The 16534-nt window shown below is 38.2% G+C and overlaps 1 protein-coding gene across 1 annotated transcript in view; it reads left to right on the forward strand.

The window, feature by feature from the left end:
• The first annotated feature begins 274 nt into the window (after positions 1-274).
• Positions 275-16534, forward strand: part of LOC124804700 (exonuclease 3'-5' domain-containing protein 2) — a 30728-nt gene continuing 14468 nt past the window's right edge. The window contains exons 1-4 of the mRNA XM_047264959.1: positions 275-666; positions 734-890; positions 3573-4165; positions 11616-11818. Coding sequence (XP_047120915.1) covers positions 473-666; positions 734-890; positions 3573-4165; positions 11616-11818 — 1147 coding nt within the window. The 5' untranslated portion in view covers positions 275-472. The remainder of the gene's footprint in view (positions 667-733; positions 891-3572; positions 4166-11615; positions 11819-16534) is intronic.

Raw genomic sequence — 16534 nt, forward strand, 5'->3', positions numbered from 1 at the left:
CGCTGATCCACTTCGCGTTAATGAATGGCGAACCTATCGCTGGCTATATAGAAAGTATTTTTGCCGCACTCAACTTGTTTACAGTTGTTTACTCTCGTTCTGCTTTTAGTTTTATGCAATGTAAAGTTAATGTTATCTGTTAAATAGCTGATTTGTCATTTTATGAGGATAATACATAATTTTCGAACTCCTGAACTATTGTACATATTTGTAGGTTTTTCTATCTTTTAAAATTCTTTGATAAAAGCACAAAGACACGTGGATAAAGGTCAAAGAAAATCTGTGACAGCGCAGCGTTATTGTTTGGTGTTTGGGTTCTGTTGTACAATAATAATAGGGGTGTATATATTCTTATGGTAGCAATGCTATTATCAATGGGTTAAGTGCCCTAATGGGCATGTATTGAAAAAGAAATCCCAGACCCTAAATTAATTTGTTTGCACGAGACACGAAGAGATCTCTCTTTGTCAGAATGTCTGATCGTAATAAATATTTGATTTCTGGCATTGTTTGTGCCACTGTAGGAGTAAGCGTAATTTTTGCGTTTAGGAGATTAAGATACCGGAGATTAAAAACAAATATACTCCACAGTCAACAATGGAAAAAGAATATCATTGTAGTGGACTCCTTAGAAAGATGTGCGCCGGTTATTGACAGCATAAAAGAGTAAGTACAAGATGTTGGGGATAGTGCATTGTGAAGTGTTCCTCATTGTAACTGATCGACCTTCCAGGAAATGCCAGACGCTTAAAGTTCTTGGGTTTGATTGTGAGTGGGTAACAAGCGAGAAAAAGTCACATCCAGTAGCGCTTCTTCAGTTAGCATCGTCGGACGGGTTTTGTGCTCTGTTCAGGCTTTGCAAAATTAAATGTGTTCCAGACGACTTGAAGGTAGGCAACTTGTTACATGCAATGTGTACTTCATAAGATTCATAAGAAAAAAAATGTCTTTCCTTGGAATGCGTGCCGTGAAGCTTAGCTTTATTGCCGTTTGTGCTTTCTTGATGTTCATTGACTTGCTCAGCACGATAAACAATAAATTTTTATACACAGCAACTGTTTCCAAACGTTGTACTATTGAAGCAATGTTTTTATCCTCATTATATATTTAGGTTTCTTTCCGGTCTTAAACAGTTATGCTACACTTTTGAAGTACTGTCTATCAGTGTCAATTCTTTGTGTGGGCCCTACGTATTAAAGAATTCGTAATGTCATTTTGCTGCAGAGCAAATCGGAGGTTGTGCCTTCTAAGTAGTACACTGAACGAATTCCTGCATGTATTATATATTAAAAGCCATGGTTCATAGTACCATAGTTAAAATAGTATTTCTGAAAGAATAAAATTGCCATCACATAACTTGTATAGGAATTGGGCATTACGTCGTACAGAGTTTGTATCAGTAATTACCTCGTGTTAAGAAAAAATTCTTAATGAAGAGCTGTTGACAGAGGGGGTGGCGCTCACAGTCGTTCGCATTCTTCGCAAATAACTTGTCAAGTAACGTATCCCACTATGAGAGACAGCGACAGTGACAATAGAAAATTGTAGATTAACAAAACTCACATACAAATGTAAAAATACAGAAGTCTCGTTATTCACTCAGTATAAATATGGGTTCTCTATGTTATGCAGTTAAGTAGAATGACGGTGTGCACGAATTTCTTCGATTTTACTCCTGTGATCATATGATTTTTTTATGGTTTTTAGTAATTCACTGCAGGAGCGCCGATTTTCTGTGATGTTTTAAAAAACCATTTTTGTGATGCAGGTATCATTCATTGCAGGTACTGACGACAGTGCTCCTCATGCCAGGTGTTACTGTTGGTCTCATTAAGGATATTAGCAATATGTTTCCACACAGAACTCTAGGTGACAAATTTTATTCACAAGGTACAGCATGAAAACCATGATTATTTGAGCCAATAAGGTTTCCTCAGTACAAGCATATTTAAAATGTGCCTTTAAATGGCTACATCACGTAACAGGTTTCCATTCATACACTCCTCCCCAAAATATCTGGAGTTAAAACACTAGGAGCTACTAACTGCATGGAAACTATTGCTGCGTGAGAAATGAAAGTACATCACTATCATTCATGTTCTTGAGTATTCATCAAATTTGTTTAACATCTGATATAAACACTTATTGATACTTTGTAGAGAAGAATTCTGACCACTCCTATAAGGTCAAGTGAAAAGTGTGGTACCATATTTTTGAGTTGTGTGTGTGGATTTTTTTGGTATTGAGGACTTTGTTTGAGCTATATACGTCAAGCAAAATGTAAAGTTCCTAGGGTTTTCATTTTTGTAGCATTGTGTTGAATGTTGAGCACCTTTTGTGCTTGATTTTTGTTTTGGGATGGTGCTGTCATTGGTATTGTAGCACATTTGGCTTTTCCCCACCCCAAACTCCCTGTTCCCCATGGTTGGCCCTCACCATATTGCACATGCTGGAAATAGGGATACCCACTATCTTGATGATATCACACATCAAAGCAGACAGGTGGAATCAGGATTTTCAGTATTGCACATTCCTTGCTGCATATACATTTTGTGTTAATAACTTAGGTGTTTCACCTTGTATAATAAAAGCTCCAACCAAATAAGAAAAATTCCAATAAAGTAGAGAAATAAGATAATCTATGAATAAGATATTTTTTCACATAAGCACATCATAAAATAATGTGTTTTTTGGTTTTTATTTTATGATTATTTTTTTTTAACAATAGAGAAATGTGAATTTTTTATGGCAGCTGTATTGTTCATCAGTAACTTCCTTTTCTTCCCAAAAACAAAATGATTCTTTGCAACAGAGTTTTGGTAGATGCTAATAACTGTAATTTATGACTGTGATCTCCAGAAATGACTATTGTTATAATAAAATATTGCTTTAAAATATTTTGCAAGTTCAAGCTTTTGTTTGATTAATAAAAATATTTGAGTGGTGAATTTTTGAAAAAGCTGTGGAATTTGTTCTGTGATTTTTTTCCAAGCACTATTTGTAACATAGTTTTCTTCCTTACATTTGGATCCCTGTCAGAACAATAAAGTTCTGTACTTTCAGTAGTGATTTTCTGACATAATGCAGATCATGCACTTCTCTCCAGCAACATTGGCAAATAAAGTTTGTTTTTATTCTCATTTCCAGACAGTCATACAAGTAATACTATGTTCATGATTTACGGAAATCTTTTTGTATATTTATAAAGGATTATTGACGTTTTGGTTCTCTCTCAAACCGTGTGTAAAGCCTCTGATACAGTGACCTTATTCTTCTTTTCATCTGTGAATGGGTCACTTAGGACCTAGCAAAATCAATGTTTGTCATTCCTTTCAACCCAGCATTGTTTCATGTGCTGTGGGTGAATGTATTTCATACTAGTTTAAGACCAGTACTGTTCAATGAACTTTTCTGTGAGATAATAAAATGAAGTTCTTAACTTGTGAAATCATTTCTTGGCCACGGTTTTCTGTGTGTAAACATAATGTAATGTATAGTGTAGAAATTATCTTGTATGGGGTGCAGAGAGCCATTAGGTGTCTGCAACTTACAAAGCACTTTTCTTTTTCCAGGTCATTCTCGAAGACAGCCGCATTTTGAAAGTAGGTGTAGCTCCTACTGATGATGCAAAATACCTCTTTCGAGACTATGGAGTGTCAATGCGGGGCTGTTTGGACTTGAGGCATTTGCTTGCAGCAAAGGGCCTTACAATATCAGGCGGCCTTGCAGGCCTGGCAGAGAACATACTGGGTGTTCACTTGAATAAAGACTGGAAAATTCGTTGCAGTGATTGGGAGCGTGATCACCTTACTCAAGAACAATGTGAATATGCAGCACTTGATGCTTTAGCTGCATATGAAATTTTCATCGATATTGCCAGACCATCAGGATGGTTTCAGAGTGGACATGATGCTGATAATGTATCAAAGATAACTGAATCATGTCAGCGTTACTTAGATATCAAATACAAGAGTAGAAAGCATGGTACAGCAGTGGAGAAAGATGCTGGTGTTAATGGAGCTTTTTGTGCTGTTAAAGAGGTCAAGAAATTTAAGCAGTCATCTAGAGCGCATTATACTCGAAGTCGACCTCTGTATGATAACTGTTACTTACAAGCACCAGATGGAGAAATTCTTTGCACCTGTGATAATAGCAAGGCCAAATGGTAATTAATTTTTACTTTGATATAATGATGTCTGAAGTGTATGATAATATTTAGAAGGAAAATAGTTTTCTTTTAATTTATCTTGTTTTCTTTGTATATTTAATGTATGTAAAATTTACAGGTATTTCTGTATACGCCATGTCATTAGACATGGAAAAGAAAACAAAACAAAAAAAAAAATGTTGTTGAAGAATACAAGACAAGAAAAGTTTTTACATTTGTGATGGGGTTGCCCTCAGTCAGTCCCTCTAACCTGCATCTATATGCATACTCCACAAACCACCATATGGTACGTGGCTGAGGATACCTTGTACCATTTACTAGTCACTTCTTGCCCTGTTTCACTTGCATGTAGAGTGAGGAAAAATGACTGTCTGTATGAGCTCAAATTTCTCTTTTCTTCACAGTTCTTACTTGAAATGTATGTTGGTGGCAGTAGAATTGTTCTGCAATATCTTTCAAAGACTATTGCTCTAATTTTTCTTGTCAGTGTATTGTGAAAAGACTGTCATACCCCCCCCCCCCCCCACACACACACACACACACACACACACACACACACACACACACACACACACACCAGGGGGAATCTGCTCTGAATTCACAAAGCATCTCAGTAATTCTTGTGTATTGATAATGAAACATTATAAAGAAGGAACTTGTTTTGAAAGCCAAATAATTGTGAAGTTTTAAATTCTTGATTTTGTGTGGTTTACTGCCAATTACCTCTGTACATTGAAGGCTGTAAATGCTCCTTCATGTTTGCCTTAAATGTGCCTATTCTTCTTTAAATGATCCATGTAAATCAAAACCCAAAAGTGCATCCAAGGATGGAAACATCGATTAAATGTACAGTATGATATAATCCACAATTAATGGTGTGACATAAAACAATATAGGCATATTCATTTAAAGAATATGCTACATGCCTACATGAAGAACTATGAGAAATCTTTGCGCAACATTGGCACCACATTTGTTTAAAGCGGTCGGGCCAGATAAGAAAATTAATTATTCAGCAATATATGGATTATTTTACATAGAATTGTAGTAGTATCTTTCTTGCACATGTTTGGTACCGTGAATTGGTTTTGATCCATCATTTAATCCCAGAATTGAAGCAGTGGGTGGTACCAGATAGACAAAGTAGGTTCTATCTGCAGTTAAGAACAGTACTTGACAATACACTTGCCTAGGAAAGTGCTTTGATGGTGGGGTTTAAAAACTGATTAAATGGCTTGTCAACATTATTCACTTCCTTTGGCACATTCTGATTTCCATATATTCCTGTGATTAAGAAATTTGTGGCTCAATAATTTTCTGAGTCCAGTGACAAAGTTATGGCAGCTGTGAGTGAGTACTTACCAGCCCTTCCAGTATATACTTGCTGTAAAGGGGGAGGGGGGGCAGGACACAGTGCATTGACCAAAATGTAGACTACATTGAAAAATGAGCACAGGTTTACCTCTTAAAATGCTTTCATTGTTCCATTGATACCTTATCACATCATACATCCCAGTTTTTACCTGTGGATCTGAAACATGGACTGCAAGGAGAAAACATGGGGATCCCAGTTTTTACCTGTGGATCTGAAACGTGGACTGCGAGGAGAAAACATGAGGATCCAAGTAGCTGACCTGAAGTTTGTTGGAAGCACAGCTTGTGGTTTCTTAACAAAGTCAGTAAAAGTGCAAGATACAAAATCTGTATACATACTCTCAATATTATAACCAGAATGACCATGACCAACTGGAAGTGCAGAGAAGATAAAACAAGGCTGTGAAACCCTCAACCTATTGTTATTGAAAGAGATATCATAATATGCCATTTTAAACGTTTTATTCATGTATTTAGTCCCTTAAATGATTCTAATAATTTTATAGTAACAACGTACTCTGGAGTGAGCTTCTTTATGTTTATATTATGTTAATTGTAAACGTGACATAAACAAAGAACTATTAGTTAGGCCACCTTTGTAGTATGCAGCTTATCTGGCGAGGCAGGCCTGCTTTCCGACGAAAGCAGACAGTTGAGTACAAACTCAAATTGTAACTGCTTCTGAATGTGTATTTACTAACAGCTTCAATTCCCATCACCAGTTTTAATAATTTCAAACAACTTATTAGTTGTAATAATGAAGTACAATGTATTCAATATTTGAATGTTTCGTTTCTCAGCAATACAATAATTTGTTGGTATAATATGATAAGCAATTTTGCATACGTGGTAAAGTGGGTCCATGATGAATGAGCGGAATTTACTATAGTACTTCTATGAAGTTCCTTAGTTTAAGTAGAAATTCTTTTCCGTTTTGGAAACAGAGATGTAGTTCTTCCCAATTATGCAGATAAAGAGCAATAGGGTGGGGGGGTGATCCATGCTCATGCTAAATAGTGAAAACCTCACGGAACTTGGCAATACTTCTAGCTGGGAACTGGCTTTGTTGAACCCAGCATTCCCAAGCTGGTGGCTGGTGTGCACAGCTAGTCACCTATATCCACAGCAGCAAAGTGGTGAAACTTTGTGTATCGTGGGGAGTAGGTAAATTGGCTGGAAAAAATGCAATGAACTCTCAATGTCAGATGTTTGATATGTGCTGATGGACTCGACAGTTTAGCTGGTAACTTCTGGGGAATCTACCATACCTCATTTGTATCTGTCTGTACCAAACATCATGAGTACCTGTCTATGTGATATATATTTGTGTAACTGCTTGTGTAAGATCTGTGAAGGAGGAGGATTCCCTGTGGCACAAAGTGATTGTTCCATCCTTTTTTTAAATCTTGATCAGCCTGTCTCATATAACAGATCTGCCATTGTACTTCGGGTGTACTTATTTTCACTTAACGGATTTCAGAGGATTATAATATGGTTTGAGATCAGCTGAAATTATTTTAAACATCAAATAATTTGTGCTGTATTGCAAAACTTTCATGTTATCCTAAAGTAGTTGTAAAATGTTACAGATAATTCGGTATATATCAAGTTTATGGACAGTGTACAAAAATGTGGCAATTCTGTTTTTCCATGGAAGAATTTAAGTTTTCTGCTTTATACTGAATAGTAGCCATTTTCTTTACTTGGTGAAAAGTTTACTCACACAGGATACTGTCACACTTGACACAGTTCACGAGGGTAGCTATCTGTTAATGAGTAGAAGAAATGAAAATAGTATATAATAAAGTGATACGGATCCCCAGTAAGAAACAGTGGAATGGTTCATTTGTTAGATATCAGTAGCCAATGTTTGGCATATAACGAACACGTGAAATATTTCCATTAGAAATAATTGAACTTAGTGTGGAATTCCTTTTGGCTGATCTACTGCAACCAAAGAAAGATGGCCCTTTTCATGTCACTCCACACATTGGTCACAAGCACATCATCAACAGATTGAACATACACAAATGTCTTTAAATGCCCCTACAGCCATAAACCCAAAGGATTCAAGTCTGCTGAAGGGGGAGGCTATGCTGTAGGACCTCCTTGACCACTCCATCACCCACAAAACATTGTGATGAGGTGCTGTCACACAGTATGTAGGAAACATGGTGGTGCTCTGTTGTGTATAAACGACAGCTATCTTTCTGCAAGGGCAACATTCTGCAGTACTGTTTGTTGGTATGTGTGGTAAAGTGTATGGTCCTACGAGCCTATCATTGACAATTCCTGTCCATGCGTAGATACTGAAGTGTTCGTGTTCCCTGTGATTGCTTGAGGATTTGCATCTGCCAACATGTGTGTATTGTGGTTATTTACTGTGCCATCTCCTTAGAACCCTGCACCATCTGTAATATTACGTATTACTTGTCACGAGAAAATAACCCACATGTCAACAGATATCAGTATAATTCGGACATATAATTATGGGAACTTTTATTCTAGTTTTGACCAATACTACCTCATGCAGGAATATTTGCCCCCCCCCCCCCTCTCTCTCTCTCTCTCTCTCTCTCTCTCTCTCTTTCTTTCTTTCTTTCCTTCTTTCTTTCTTTCTTTTTGCGTGTGTGTGTGGGGGGGGGGGGGGGCTTCAACAAATGGAATTAAAAATTAGAGAAGAAGCATTAGGTCAGATTATGAGTAGGAGGACAGAGAAACATAATCGCTGATTTGCATTTATCCTATTCAACATATATTTAGAAGTAGTAAATGACTGTCTTTGGGAAAAAGGAGACGTGACACTGATGGACATGAGAATAGAGGAAGAGATGGTGGTACAGGAAAGCAATTTTAAGTATGAGGGACAGTTCACAAATAATGCACTTTTTTTTTTTTACTTATACATTTATTTTATTTCAATATCTCTACAGTCCTTCAATATAGTGTTCCTACTTCTCTATGACTGAATCCCATGTCTCAGAAGCTCTATTATTCCATCCAGGACATCATTTCTGTTCCGACTTCTGTTCATCTGTCAAATGGCCCAGTTAACAGTGGTACACAGCTCTTCAACAGAAAGATAACGACATCCACACATGGGGTTATCCAGCTTTGGGAACAAGTTGAAGCCTAGTGGACCCACGTCCAGGCTGTAGTTGGAGGAACAGCACTTCCCAATAATTTTTGTGCAGTTTTTGGGCTAAATCATTGCACATACATGGGCGATAATTGTCATGGGAAATGAATGGCCCAGCCTTCAACAACAGGTCGGGTTTTGTACATTTTTATGCACAAGTTTTGCATGAATTTATGGTAATACACTGCTATGATACTTGTTCCACATGGGACTCTGTCTGTCATGATTTTTTGGTGATTGCAAGCAGAAATCATCATTTACTTGTGCTTTGATTGATTGTGTTGAAATTTTTTGGGATGTGGAGAATCTGAAACTCTCCTCTCACTGGACTGTGAATGAAACTCTACTTCAGAGTCTCTGATCAAATTTCATCAATAGCAACAGTTCAACACAAAATACTTGATCTTTGTGGTCGAATCATTGTCTGAGGAAGGTTGCAATGTCCAGTCATTTCTGCTTCTCTTGAGCAGTCAAAACAGTGCGGGACCCATCTCGTAGAAATTTTTCTCTTCTTCAAATCATTTGTCAGAATACAGAATACTGAGATTGTGAGAATTCTCCTGGCTTCAGAGAGTTCTTTGCAAGTCACACTTTGATCTTCTCCAAGAGCATGGACCACAAGTTTCACACTTTGTTTATCTGTTCATGTTTTTGACCTTCCAGGTATTGGATTATCGTTTATGCTTATATGACTTAAATGACCACCATAAAAATGATTAACCTAATGTGAAACTGTACTACGGTTCACTATAAACTCATCACAAATTTCACTGAGCGTTCTGTAGATTTCTGCTGGGTTTTTGTTGTGTAAAGTTTTGCTCTTGATGTACCGCTTCTGGCCTTCAACAGTCACAGTACCAGAGACTCCTGCAAGGTGCATTTGTAACTCTTGTCAGTTCTATCTTAGATACACAGTGAAAAAATAGAGAAAAGTGCTTCTTCCTCGATTTCCCAACTATATCTGATGTAAATTTTTGTTGATGCAGCAAACAGTCCACAGTAATACCACCATGTGCATTATTTATGAAATGCCCCTCAGATTTGGGATACAGAATAAAAAGTGCAACTAAGAAGTAAAAACGAAAATGGCAATGACAAAGCCAGTTTTTAATGGACAAAAGAAAATATTCACTGAATCCACAAATAAGCAGGTGAAACGTCATCACCCAAAATATGTGAAGAATAGTGAATAGCTTTTTGAAATGTGGCTGTATAGGAAAGTAGATGATGTGAATTGGAAAGTGAAATAGTATGGTTAAAAAGAGCTATTAGTTAAAGACAAATAATAAAAAAATTACAAGAATAAAAGTAAATTGATTTCTGACAGTTGATGAAAACAGAATGTGTTAGATGAATTGATGAATTAATTGCAGTAACACAATAGAATACGAAGTTCAGCTTCAAGAGTGGTGTAGCGAAGGCAGCAGAGGAGCAACTAGCCAAAGACATAAGGCCCATAGAAATCCTTGGATAACACATAAGATATTGAACATAGTTGACAAAAGAAGAAATTCAAAAACTTAGCAGCTGACACAGGCAAAAGGGAATGCAGACATCTAAAATGCGAGACTGATAAAAGTAGCAAAATGAGAAGCAGTAATGACTAGGGGGAAAATCCAAAGCTGTAAAGTATGCATGATTATGGGAAAGATAGATACTGTCTACATGAAAATTAAACAGACTTTACAAGAGAGGGAAACAGCTGTTTGAATATTCGTAGCTCAGATGAAAACTCAGTACTAAGCAAAGAAGAGAATGCTGAAAGATGGAAGCAATATATCAGAGGGCTGTACAAAGGGAACAAACCCAAACATCAAGTTCTGTAAAGGAAGGACGAATTAGATGATGAGGGATTGATTGTGTGATAGTGAGCAAATATTTTACAAAGCACTAAAAATGCAAGGTATCTGGAGTAGATGACATTATCCTCAGAATCCTTTGGAGAATGTACCATGACAAAACTATTCATGTTTATGTTCAAGATATATGAGAAAGGCATAACACCCTCAGATTTCAAGAAGAATGTAATAATTCTAGTGCCAAAGAAGACAGGTGCTGACAAGTGTGAATGTTACTGAGCCATTGGTTTAATTAGACACAAATGCAAAATACTTCCACAACTATTTGCAGTCGTCTTGAGAAAGGTCTGTTTGAGTTGTAGAGAAATGTAGGAATACACAAGGCAGTACCAACCTTCTGATTTTTCTTTGAAGAAAGGTTGAAGGCAGTGAAACTTGTCTTTTTAGCATTTGTAGATTTAAAGAAAGCATCTGACAACTTTGACTGGAGTGTACTCTTGGACAACTGCACAAAAAAGTTCTGTGTGCTATCTGTCATGCAATGGATGCTCCGGCAGTAGACAGTGGCACATCTTTGGTGGTGTTCCAGTGATGCACCAACACCTGAGCCTTTCTGTGCAGATGTCAGATGTAAGTAACTAATTCAGTTCTCTTTGGACACAGTGTATCTCATGCCCTCAATTATAGTGTCATTTTATGCCATATATACTGCAGTTTCTTGAAGCAAATAACCACATCTATACAGGTTTGTCCATCTTTGTTAATACTCTTAACTTGATAATAAAGTGGATGTACTGCTTTCTACCAGAAGAAAAATAATTAGCACTTGTCTTTAATACTTTATACTGTATGCACATCCAGTATGGTGATTCAGCAGATACTCTGAATGTATTTTGTTCACTCACTCAAAAATTAGAATTACTTTTTGCAAATAACAATGTACCTGCAACACATTGGAGAGTAGAGATTCTGGATGGCACTGTTTGCGTGAAATATTGTGCAATACTTGAGAAATCAAATCTCGGATGCTTCAAAATTTTTGCTAGAATATGTAATATTATGAAAGTTGTAGAAGATAATTGTGGGTTAATCTTGTGATAAATCTAACATTCTAAACAATTTTTTTCCCTTTAAGGTACATACAGAACAATCTTGGTGATCTGATTACCGAGGACCCATTCACTGTAAGGTTGCGATTTGAACCTTCAGGCAGAGCCGTGGGAGAAGTGGGAAGTTACTACACCCAAGTAAAAGACAACTGTTGTGTTGTTTGTGGTCGTACAGAGTCATATTTGAGAAAAAATATTATTCCTCGTGAATACAGGAAATACTTCCCAGGTAGGTGCCCTTAATTCATTTGTATACTTTTAAAATTATACGTTGTCTCCAGTGCACCACTGAACTGGAACGTCATCCACTTGGTATTCTGCTTTTCATTGTGTTTTTCCTGTGTAATAGCTGCTTTAGTGTTTGATTGTCGCAGGCCTTAAATTCACCCTGGATATTTCCTAAACTGGATTCAACTGCAGTGTTATGAAACATCAGATGTCTTGCATGCTAATTCCTGCTGAATGACAAGATCTGAGACCAAAAAACTGCAGATAGTAACAAAAAGAGGGTTGCAGATGTTGCCAATCATTTTCTAACTATGATGGTTGAAGTGAAAAGGATAGATCATGTAAAGTGCACAATTTATTTTCCCATTACAATTACTGAAGAGCATTTTAAATGTGTCATATTGTGTTGCTGACTGCCAGCTTTGCCAGTTGGCATTGTTTTAGTTAAGGAGAGGACATGAAGGGGAAATTCTCAATGTGTGTGATACCTTTTGACAAGATAATTGGGAACAGAAATAGAAAAAAAAGACCTTGTAGAACATATAAAACAAAAATTTCCAGAAAAAATCGGGAAATGAAAATCGTTGATAAAATGACATTGGAAATCAGAAACTGGTGGAGGGCAGGTACAGTGAATAGTATAATCTCCTTTATCTGTGGCCATATTTCCTGTATTTGAATCAATGGTAAATTTATTGTTAGTGTGTTCATCCATTCTGTCACAGGAAACATTAACTTAAAAAACTGTAAAAATATGAGACAGTATCATTGGTCAGTACTTATGTTTAGGAGACAAAGTTTTTAGCACTGCTGATGAATGCACACATATAAAAGTACACAAAATGGAAAAATTAGTTCCTCACTCAGGAAGAAAAGAGGAATAGGCCAGGAAAAGTTAAAAAATAAAAGTTGCTTACCCTGATCTGATTATGATAGGACCCCACCTGTTGTGGGATGAGGGGAAGCAAAGGTAAAGGGGAGCTGTCAAAGAGTCAAAGGCAGTATGTTTGTTACCACAGTTTCAGCTTCAGTCCACAGATAGTGACAAGTGTGACAAGTAAGAATATGTTAAGAGGAAGAGAAATTGAATGAAGAGTGCAATTAAGAACTACAAGGACAGGGAGGTGGGAGAAAATATCAATTTGGGGGGGAGCAGAATGAAGGTGAAGAAGTTAAAAGCAATCAACAAAGTAATTAAATAAGATGCAATAAGTAAGACATTAAAAAGCTAATAATAAAAATTAACGTTAAAAGAAAGTGATAACGGAGAAGAGAGGGTGTTGTATGTTAATGGAGGTTAACTCCAGGAGGGAGTTGTGATACCAGGATATGTTGAAAGGGGATGCGAGGATATGTTGTAGGGCCAGTCCCCATCTCCAGAATTCAGGCAAACTGGTATTTGGTGGGAAGGTCCAGATAGCCCTTGTAATGTAGCAGGCATTCAAATCTTTTGAGTCATGGTATAGAGCATGTTCAGCAACTGGGTGGCTCCAGGGCAGACAGTTGGTTTATGCCATCTATGTGCTCATCCAGTTTAAAACACTTTGCACTGAACACATGTTAGTGTGGTGTTGCAAATTGCCCATCCCATGAAAGTGAACATGTATTGGTTGCAAATCGTGTGGTGTCACATATTGCGCATCCCTTGAAATTACAGTGGTCATTGGTGGTGGGGCTGGAGTGAATGATAGTGAGTGGGTGTGTGGGGCAGGTTTTGCTTTGGGAAGAACCTATAGGAAGGAGTGTTGGTCTGGGAATATCATATGGCTTTACAACGAGGCTGGGAGGGCAGGAAAATATGACAGTGATTGAGTGGGATGATATTACAGAGAGAGAATCTCATTTCATTGGTAGACTAGAGAAAGTCATATCCTTGGTGGAGCAATGTAACGTGTTGAGTCATTCAAGGCCTGAGTGGTAATAGTACTTTATGATGGGAGGGGGTGGGGAGCTGCTTCTTAGCTTTTTGGAAGTGGGAGCTATGGTAATCAAAAAATGATAGAAGAATGCAACCTATGATATTTGTTTGTTTCTGAATAAGATCTGTGGAGTAGTTTGGGGGGGGGGGGGGGTCATACATACAGGTATTTAGGGAGTTGGTAATGGAACAGATACGTTCACTGTGGATGCCTAAGCTGTAGGATAGGGAATGTCTGATGTCTGAATTATGATGGCTGTCAAAAAGTAGATATTGCTCCTTATTTGATGCTTTTTGTGGACCGAGCATGAATTTGGACTTCAGTGAGTTGGGGATCAATGTCAAATAAGTGGTTTTAGATTTGTAAAAGAACCAGGTGAAATGGAGCTGGTAAAAGTTAAGCTTACTGTACCCTGTGTTGAGGGCAGCACCCAGAAATTAAAATCCCAGGTAGACGGTGAATAGCCAGTTTATTGAAACAGACATGAACTCGTCTCTTTCCTCAACTTCGATTTACACCACAAAAATGAAAGTTCGCTATTTAGTCTGTTTCAGCAAAGAGGTACACAATATACCTTCAATTGACAGAAGGACCAAACTCAATAACAGAAGTTCAAGTTCTGGTTTCACCAGGAATTGAAATTTTCATATCACAACACAGCAATGGTCCAAACACCAATCTCTACAATTGTCCACACTCCAGAGCCCAAGTCTCAGTGTAGCTCGAATATGACTACTACATCTGGCAAAGAGTGCAGGCAGGGAAAAGAGAGTGCGGAGAACAGGTTGCATGACAATTCTAGGCAGGTTTCTGAACTAGAGAAAAGTGACAGTGGTCGGCACTTGCCTGAGAGAGCTAATCTGGAAGAATAGGTCTGGCCTAGATGTGGTAGTGGCGTCAGAATACTACTGGATTGGTTTGCTCACTTGTGACTTCATGGAAGAAAGTAGGCCCACAAGGACCGTAGTGACCTCTTCTGATGAGCCAGCTGTCACCTGCTGGTCAGGCATGTGCTTAAAGATTCTGTTCTGGTGCTTGCTGACGTGGCCCGTGCAGCTAGCAGCATAGGCCACCTGTAGTGCCCTGTTGTTATGCAAGTGGGAACGGACTCCAGCATAGCAAATATGTTACACAAAGTGGAAGAGTTTTTCTCTACCAAGAGCCCAGACCACACAAATGTCATCAATAAATCTACACCAAGCCACCAGGGTGCCAAGCTACTGTATCTCAAGAACTCTCTCTTCCATACAACCCATATTAAAAAAAAAAAAAAAAAAAAAAAATACATTAGGACAGCAACTCCCCCCTCTTGTCCCCCAGCCCCCTTCTGATTTGTTTGTAGGTCTGTCACTCAAAGGTAAGGTAGTTACGGGTAAGGATGAATTCTAGGGCACAGAGGCCATGAGTATGTGGGATGGTTGTGTAGAGTGAGGTTGCTTCAGTAGTGAAAAGGAGAATTTCCAATGGGAGAAGGGTGGCAATGGATTGGAGACATTCCAGGAAGTGATTGATATTGCTTATGCAGCATAGGAGGCACCGTGTGACAGGTTGGAGGTGCTGGTCAGCCAGGGCTGAGATGCATTCTGTGGAGCTACTTAGGAATGGCCAGGATAGTTATTTTTTTATATTTTGGGAAGTAGGCAGAAAGTGGGGGTGCGTGGATGAGGAGGGACAAGGACTTCTAAGGAACCAGTTGTGAGTTGTCACGGGGAACCCTGAGTCCCCAATCCATACCCCCCTTCAGCTCCAAGAATATACTAAATGTTGTAAGTTGATGGTCATACTGTTCTTCCTTCATGGTCAATGGTTGAAAGTTTTTTAACACCTCAGCTTATTTGTGTACTTTTGTTGTTGTTGTTGTTGTTGTTGTGGTCTTCAGTCCTGAGACTGGTTTGATGCAGCTCTCCATGCTACTCTATCCTGTGGAAGCTTCTTCATCTCCCAGTACCTACTGCAACCTACATCCTTCTGAATCTGCATGGTGTATTCATCTCTTGGTCTCCCTCTACGATTTTTACCCTCCACGCTGCCCTCCAATACTAAATTGGTGATCCCTTGATGCCTCAGAACATGTCCTACCAACTGATCCCTTCTTCTAGTCAAGTTGTGCCACAAACTTCTCTTCTCCCCAATCCTATTCAACACCTCCTCATTAGTTATCTGATCTACCCATCTAATCCTCAGCATTTTTCTGTAGCACCACATTTCGAAAGCTTCTATTCTCTTCTTGTCTAAACTATTTATCGTCTACGTTTCACTTCCATACATGGCTACACTCCATACAAATACTTTCAGAAACGACTTCCTAACACTTAAATCTATACTCGATGTTAACAAATTCCTCTTCTTCAGAAACGCTTTCCTTCCCATTGCCAGTCTACATTTTATATCCTCTCTACTTCGACCATAATCAATTATTTTGCTCCCCAAATAGCAAAACTCCTTTACTACTTCAAGTGTCTCATTTCCTAATCTAATTCCCTCAGCATCACCCGACTTAATTCGACTACATTCCATTATCCTCGTTTTGCTTTTGTTGATGTTCATCTTATATCCTCCCTTCAAGACACTATCCATTCCGTTCAACTGCTCTTCCAAGTCCTTTGCTGTCTCTGACAGAATTACAATGTCATCGGCGAACCTCAAAGTTATTTCCTCTCCATGGATTTTAATACCTACTCCGAATTTTTCCTTTGTTTCCTTCACTGCTTGCTCAATATACAGATTGAATAACATCAGGGAGAGGCTACAACCCTGTCTCACTCCCTTCCCAACCACTGCTTCCCTTTCATGCCCCT

The sequence above is a fragment of the Schistocerca piceifrons genome, chromosome 1 (genome assembly GCF_021461385.2).
Source record: "Schistocerca piceifrons isolate TAMUIC-IGC-003096 chromosome 1, iqSchPice1.1, whole genome shotgun sequence".
Classification (NCBI taxonomy): Eukaryota; Metazoa; Arthropoda; class Insecta; order Orthoptera; family Acrididae; genus Schistocerca; species Schistocerca piceifrons.